The sequence below is a fragment of the Apteryx rowi genome, unplaced genomic scaffold, assembly GCF_003343035.1.
Source record: "Apteryx rowi isolate R43461 unplaced genomic scaffold, aptRow1 scaffold_807, whole genome shotgun sequence".
In the NCBI taxonomy this organism is placed as follows: domain Eukaryota; kingdom Metazoa; phylum Chordata; class Aves; order Apterygiformes; family Apterygidae; genus Apteryx; species Apteryx rowi.
The window spans coordinates 114,215-121,775 of NW_020451102.1; the positions used below are offsets into that span (position 1 = coordinate 114,215).

The 7,561-nt window shown below is 57.8% G+C and overlaps 1 protein-coding gene across 1 annotated transcript in view; it reads left to right on the plus strand.

Annotated features, from left to right (window-relative positions):
• ECHS1 (enoyl-CoA hydratase, short chain 1) overlaps positions 1 to 3,202 on the plus strand; it is a 6,542-nt gene extending 3,340 nt beyond the window's left edge. The window contains exons 2-9 of the mRNA XM_026089273.1: positions 6 to 190; positions 626 to 823; positions 1,160 to 1,287; positions 1,455 to 1,554; positions 1,878 to 1,982; positions 2,097 to 2,216; positions 2,661 to 2,728; positions 2,813 to 3,202. Coding sequence (XP_025945058.1) covers positions 6 to 190; positions 626 to 823; positions 1,160 to 1,287; positions 1,455 to 1,554; positions 1,878 to 1,982; positions 2,097 to 2,216; positions 2,661 to 2,728; positions 2,813 to 2,878 — 970 coding nt within the window. The 3' untranslated portion in view covers positions 2,879 to 3,202. The remainder of the gene's footprint in view (positions 1 to 5; positions 191 to 625; positions 824 to 1,159; positions 1,288 to 1,454; positions 1,555 to 1,877; positions 1,983 to 2,096; positions 2,217 to 2,660; positions 2,729 to 2,812) is intronic.
• The last annotated feature ends 4,359 nt before the right edge of the window (positions 3,203 to 7,561 follow it).

The following is a 7,561-nucleotide window of genomic DNA, read 5'->3' on the forward strand; positions in this document are numbered from 1 at the left end:
CCCAGAACCGTGCACAGGCCCTGGCACCGTGCACCGGGATCCAGCGCCCAGCAGGGGCCCTTGCACGGAACGATCATCGCGACCGGCGTTGTGCCGGGAACCGTCCCTGCAAGCAAAGGGTGCTGGTCCGAAGCCACCGGAGTGAAACCCTGCTGCCGGCCGGTGACCTTTAGCAAAGTCCACTCTGAAGGTCGCCTTAAAATAGCGTGCCGCGGCGCCGCAGCTTTAAATTTCAGCTGCGCAACCTTTTGGGAATCTTCAGTAATTGTTAAATTAACACTCGATGTTAGATCGTCTGATAATCCGCCCCGGCTTTATGTTAGAAGATGCCTTTATTAGGATAGTCTAATCCTAAATCAGTGTTGAATCTATTAATAACCTTATCTAGTTCGTTATTACCTGGTAAATCCGATCATCTTAAATGCTAGTGTTTGATATTAAATCATTTCATAATTCTCATTCAAGTGAGTAGTGGGAGGTTCACTTAGTTATCACGATAACCTCAAATTAGGAGATATTTGGGCAGTTTTTTATTGATCATATTCAACTAGTACCACGAGCTGCATTTACGCAGATCTTAAATCAGCCGCTGATTTTACCCTTGTCTTCTCGCTGGCCGCGGCAGGCGCCCCGTTCCAGTACATCGTGGTGCAGAAGAAGGGGGCGAAGCAGGACGTGGGCCTGATCCAGCTGAACCGGCCGCAGGCCCTCAACGCCCTCTGCGACGGGCTCATGCGGGAGATGAGGCAGGCGCTGGATGCCTTCGAGGGCGACCCGCAGGTGGGGGCCATCGTCATCACCGGCAGCGAGAAGGCCTTCGCAGGTAGCGTGGCCGCAGATCCCCTCGACCTTGCTGCCCCGGCACCGGAGCAAAGCTTGGGGCAGCCGCCGAGAAGGGCAAGGTGGTTTTATTTTCGACCGACGTGTTTTCTCGCTCTTCCCACTGCACCCACCAGCTCGCGCTCCACCAGAGTTGCTTAGGGCAGCACAGAGGATGTGCGATGCCCCATAGCACGTCCTCATCACCTCTCCAGGGTCCTTCTTACCCATCTGAATTTTCTCTTAGGGATCTTTTTTTTTTTTGCACGCCTTCAGCCCCGTGGGGATTCTTTTACAGCTCCAAACCACTGAGGGCATCTGACGGCGTCTCTCTTTGCAGCTGGTGCTGATATAAAGGAGATGCAGAACAAAACTTTCCAGCAGTGTTACGGCGGTGGCTTCCTCGCCGACTGGGACAGGGTGTCTACAGTCCGCAAACCAGTCATAGCGGCTGTGAATGGTTACGCGGTGAGTCTTGCATGGGCAGATTCCCCCAAAGGACCATGTTGTGTCCCCCTGTCCTAGTGCTGGTGTCCGCTCGGACGCTTGTTGCAGCTGCTTTGGCCCTGGTGTGCAGGGAACGTAGCAGCATGTGCGGGTTCCTGGCTCCTAACCCCCATCTCTCCTCTCCCAAGCTTGGCGGTGGGTGCGAGCTGGCCATGATGTGCGATATCATTTACGCCGGGGAGAAGGCACAGTTTGGACAGCCGGAAATCCTGCTGGGAACTATTCCAGGTAACCTCACAGAGGGGAAGCCCCCCCCACGCACTGCCCCATCTGCAAGGGGTAGAGCAGCACTGGGGCTCCGATGAGCCATCCTGCTGATGGAGGTACAAGTCAGCACCCGGCCACGGCGTTAAAATGCCGTCAAGCCTGGCTTGTGTGGGCGATCTGGCCCAAGGTGGCACGTGGGGCTGACCGAAATGCCAGAGCGCTGGGGGTACAGCGCAGGGCTGGCCCGGCCACCTTCGCCCTGGCATCTTGAGCACCCACGGACTGGTGCGTGGCATCAGGGTCTCTCTTTACGGAGCTGGTGGCTGTTCCTTAATTAACCGCAGGAGCTGGCGGGACGCAGAGGCTGACCAGGGCCGTAGGGAAGTCGCTCGCAATGGAAATGGTCCTCACTGGAGACAGGATCTCCGCACAGGAGGCGAAGGAAGCGGGTAGGAGCCCAGTCCATCTCCCCCGAGCCCCTAGCCCAGCAGCTACTGGGTGTCCAGGAGCTGCTGGGATGAGGGGAGCCATCTGCCCCAAAATCTCTCCTGTGTTCTTCCTAGGTCTTGTCAGCAAGATCTTCCCAGTGGAGAAGCTGCTGGAAGCGGCCATCAGCTGCGGGGAGAAGATTGCTGGCAATTCAAAGCTGGTGACAGCCATCGCAAAGGAGTCTGTCAATGCAGGTACAGGCTGGGCTGGGCAGATTTGGGGATGCTGAGGGCTTTGAGAGCAATGACCAATGCGTGCTGTGGCAGGTCCATGGCAAGCTTGGAAATACCCAACTCCCTAGGCTCACGGGCAGAGCTGGAGATGTTGGCACAAGTGCTGCAACACACACAAGTGTTGGACCATTGCTCACCATCCCAAAGATGCGTGGGGAGCACTGGTGCACGTGAATGCCTCAGGCATGTGCTGGGGAGCTTCCCAGCCACAAGCCGAGGGCTTGAGCTTGTCCAGCGGTGTCTCTGGGCACGTCAGTGTTTGAGGGGTCACCCATGATGGGCTCCTGCTTTGAGTCACTGAGAAGTGATGCAGCCAGGAGGATGAAGGGGTTTGGGTGTGGTTGGGACTTTTTCACCTGGGCTGGGTGTGCGCAATCTCCTCCCGACTTGTCTCCTGTTCCTCAGCCTTCGAGACAACGCTGGCGGAGGGGAACAGGACGGAGAAGAGACTCTTCTACGCCACATTTGCCACCGTGAGTATCTGGCTCACCCCATGAGCAGGGTGTGGGTGGGAGCAGGGCAGCTGCAGCACCCCGAGCTTCTCCCTCTCCTTGCAGGATGACCGGAGGGAAGGGATGACTGCATTCGTGGAGAAGCGGAAGGCAAAATTCACCGACAGCTGAGCTCTGCGGGGCCCGTGCATCCCTGGGGGGTCCTGGCCAGCACAGGACAGGGACAGCCGTCCCTTTTGTCCCCTTGGACACCAGCTGCCCAGCGGTCACCACAACACGCCTCCTTAACTGACCCACGTGCCTAATCAGGGGCAACTCTGCCCCTTCCTGGAGCGTCCCGGATTTGCCGCCCCACGGGAAAGGGGCATAGCTCCCCAGCACTGTGCCACGCAGAGGGGCTGGGGACCTGGCTGTGACTGATGCCTTTCCTTTGGTGAGATGATCTGAATCAGGGCTTGGCTTGTGATTGCTATTAAAAGGCTTTCCTGGTGCTGCTGGGAGGCTGGGCTTCCTTGCTGGTAGGTCGAGCAGGCCTAACTCCCTTGAGCTAGGGAGATTTGGGGGTTGGCCACTGACTGAACCCCTCGCTGTACTGCTCTCCCACTGAGGCCAGGCAGGAGTGGCCCCGTTGTGGTCTAGACTCCTGCGTCCCTGGTGAAGGACATCCTGCAGCACCTTCCCGGCCCGCTCGTGCCTGGCAGGAGTGCTCTCCATCCCTTGGCCGTTACCAGGGTCTTCACAGCAATGTACCCTTTGCCCATGGGATGGAGTTTTCCCAGACACTCTGGCCCTTGTCCAGTCTGGCATATGACTCATAAAGTGCTAAGCCAGAGCCCAGTGTTGGTCCAACATCCATGCAATGAGTTTGCCTGGCCTCAGCCCACCCTCCAGAGAGCTGGCAAGCAGGGATGGGTGATCCCTCAACATAAGCCGAAGTGAGGCCGGGGTGATGGGCTGAGTGGCCGCCAACCATGGCGGGGACTGTGGGGAAGAGAGTCCGTGTCCCCATCCCTTCTCCTCCTCTGTGGTCCCTGCGGCAGTTTGGCACCCCGGGCCATCGTCTTCCTCCCACCCCATTGTCTGGAGGCTCACAGCTACAGCAGGCTGCTCAGGGCCATGTGCAGGTGAGCCTGGGCAATCCCTGAGGGTGGAGATCCCCCAAATTTTGGGACCCTGTTACAGAAGATTGTCAGTGCTGCTGGGATGAGGCATGGTGATGCTGTACCTAGACAGGTTTCTAGCAGAAATGAAGAGCCTGCTGGGATGGGGAGCAGAGACAATGAGGTTTACTGAAGGCCAGGTAGGGAGATGAGAGATCTCCCTGAGGAAAACCAGGGCTGTGGTGAGAAGCTGGGGCAGCTCAGATCCCCCTTTTATTATCCCAGGCAGAGTCACATCTCCTCCTCTTGGCCGTGGTAGATATGGTCCCGGTCTTCTTCTGGGCCGCTCTGCACCCTGCGGGGCAGAGCCGGGGGCTGCACATGTGCTGCATCTTCAACTGCGTTGTCTTCAGGATGGCGAAGGTGATCGAGGTCCTCCTCGGGTCCTTCTATGACCTGGGCTCCAGGGGGGCCTGGAGGAGAGAGAGACCCATCATGGGGTGGGTACGCAGAGGGGGCCAGGCACAGGGGCAGACATTCCAGCACACTTACCTCTCCAGACTTGTGCATCACTGGAGAAGACCTTTATTCCTGGTTCAACATCTTCAGTTATCTCACCCTCTTCTGGAGGCTCAACAGCTTTTATGCCCAGGATGCTGGAAGGAGGAAACAAAAATAGCCGATTGCTGTCGTCTCCCTTTGAACATGGCTTGGTGTTTCTGCCGACGGAGCCAGCCCAGATCCAGCAAGCGCCCAGCAATGGGTGCTCTGCAAACCCGACCCTCAGCCGGGGCACCAGAGAAGGCACATGAACCGCTGCAGGTTGGGGGAGTCCCTACCCGCAGTGCTGTGTCCAGGTCTGACCCCGAGTGCGAGAGGAACATGGAGACCCTGGCAAGGCCTCCTGCAGGCTGCCAAGCTGGTCAGGAACTGGAGCACCTGACCCACGAGGAGATGGGAGGGAGCTGGGCTTGTCAGGTCTGGCCGTGGGGAGGCTGCAGGGGGGTCCGTGAGCAGCCCCTGCCTGCAGGATGGGCAGGGACAGAGAGGCCGGAGGGGGCCAAACCCTTCTCAGCTGTGGCAACTTTGCCATGCAAAAGGCACAGATTTTGCAGAAAGGCAATTGCTGAGTGAGGCCCGATGAGCTCATTGCAAGGTGTTTCCAGTACCCATGCATCCCCTTTAACTGGTTTTGCCTTGCAGGGTAGGCTGTTAGGACTTAGTCTAAGTGATCCAGCTGGCCAATTTTGCCGCTTATCCTCAGAACAGGCTGGATCTGTACTAACTGATAAAACATCAGGGCTTGCTTTTCTTACAGACCTCCCCATGGAAAAGACAGGTACAACAGCAGCAGCGTTTTTACAGTGTGCTGCAAGCACAGGACAAATAGCCATAACTTTAAGCTCAGAGAATTTGGGTGATTTATGGGGAAAATGTGAGCTGGGAGCCCCTTATATTTTGGGGATACAAAGCAGTGAGAAAAATGTATTCCCCCTGAAATGCTTTGAGAATATGTTCTGGGCTTGGTTTTTGTTGGTTGGCTTGTTACAAACCAGAGCTGCCCCCACTTCAAATTTGGTGTGCCTTCCCTTTTAAAAGTGGCACTAGGCCCCGATATGGCACCCAAAGGTGCAAGGAGAGGGGCTTGCCCGCCCTGGCTCCAGCGCCTCTTACACTTCCTTGATCGAATCCAGCCTGGTAGGCAGCTGCTTTCTCCTGCTGTTGCTCAGTGCCTGCAAGGAGAGAGGTGAGGAAAGGTGAGGTTATGAGCTGGGCTCCTGGCCCCTCGAAGGAAGGCTGTGCTTCCTTCTCTCAGCCAGACTCTGTCCAAAACTGTCTCCCCCCTGCCCCGAGGATACGGACAATACATGATGCCAGTGGTGTGTTGCACGCCGGACCTCCCCATGCCCCGATGCAGGGTCCTGGGGTTGGTGCCTGAGTCTGCCGTGTTTGGGAGAGCCCAGAGCCACTCATCACACCAGTACCTTGAGAAGTCCTCGGGCCTCAAGCCCCCATGCCACTGGGTGCAAGCAGGCCAGGGGGCTGCCAGCCATGGGGTGCTGGGACACGGGGCTGGGCTGCAGAAACAGGAGGAGCTTGGTGCAACCTTACCTGGGTGCCCCCAGGGACTTGCAGGAGGAGAGCTGCGCCCACGAGGATGGCGAAGCTGCGGAGACACATGGCATTTGTTTTGGCAGAGGTCTGCAAAGCCACATAGGCAGTAACTGCGCCAATAGTCCCTGTCTGTGCCTGCAGCGCCTGCCTGCGCCCGCTGTCCCCCAGTGCCAGGGCACCCCCAAGGCCGTGCTTCCCCCTGGGAGCCTAGTGTGCACTGCCAACGATCGATCCTTCTTGGGCCTCCCCGTTCCCAGAGCCCAGGGCTGGGTGCTGGGCCGGGAGGCAAGGCCCGGAAGCCCCTGTCCCAGCCCTGGCCACTGCATGGACGGCGTGGGAGCTCCGCTCCCTCGGACGTGGCTGCCCCCAGGCTGCCACGGGGCGCACCAGCACCTGCATCCTGCAGAGCTGCCGCCGTGGCCTTGCCAGCCCGCGGCGCCAGGGCGGCTGGGCCTGGTGCCCACGGGGGGCAGCAGGGACCCGTCTGGGCCCGCTCGGGGAAAGAGCTGAGGCCTTACCGGTTCATGGCTCAGCTGGCGGTGGACTCTGGCCCCGCGTGGCCGCGTGGAGGCTGCCCGTGGGCAAAGGGCAGTGCTGGGCGGGCAGGGCTGGCAGGGCTGGCAGGGCAGCTGCTGGTGGGATGTGACCAAGCTTCACCCACCGCCATGGGGCGCCTCTGGGGCCATTAATCCTTCCTCTTGGCTTTTGAGCGGAAGATCAATGTTTATTGTAAACAATATTCCCCCGGCGAGCAGCCTGTCTCTTTTACTTACAAGATGCCCCCATAAATATTTTATGAACTGTGCTAACCAAAAAGGATAAATGCATTAACTTGAAAGCTTTAGGCCTTGATCAAAGCATACGATATGCTTTTGACCGCACTTCAAATGCCGCTCGAAACCCCAGGGTACCTGCACATAAGAATGTGTGGAGAAATCCCAGTTCCTGTTTAGGGCCTGTTTTAATATTTATATTAAAAGCTTGCAGGCTTAATGGTTGCGATTTTGAGAAAACGATCCGGCTTTCTGTTTGGGGGGGATTTCTCTGTGAAAGGGAGCTGCAGACTGGGAATGCGATGCTTGGATGCACCCCCGCCCTCCATAAAGCCAAACGGTGGTTTGGACTCAGCGCAGGCACCCGGCTGCATTTTGTGCAGTAAAGAGAGCATTTCTTCCCGAGTTTAACACAATTTTAGGTCAGTGACGCATTTTAAGGCTGTTCATGCAAACTTCTCATTAGTTCATGAATGAAATATGGGCCTCTCGAGGCTTACACTTCTGCTTTTAATAGGCCCTGAAGAGGCATCATTTCTTGCAACAACTTGTCCGGTGGCTTTTATTGTATCGGACGGTTAAGTTGAGGCTTTTCTTCTGGGGATATTTCACTGCCTCGGGGGGGGGGGTGCGCTTTCTGATAAACGCGGCGAATAACTTTGCCTCAGCGGGGCAGTTAAAAAGAGAAACCCCACCACTGGCCATTGCCCCCCCGCCTCGTGTTTACACCCTCGGTGGCCCAGCGGCGAAGCCGAGCTCGGGTCGGAGCTGCGCACACGGCGTGGCACCGCGACCGCCGTAACGGCCGCGGCGCGCGCGCAGCCCCCTCAGAGCGCGGCGCGCTGGGGGGGAGGGGGGGGCGCGCG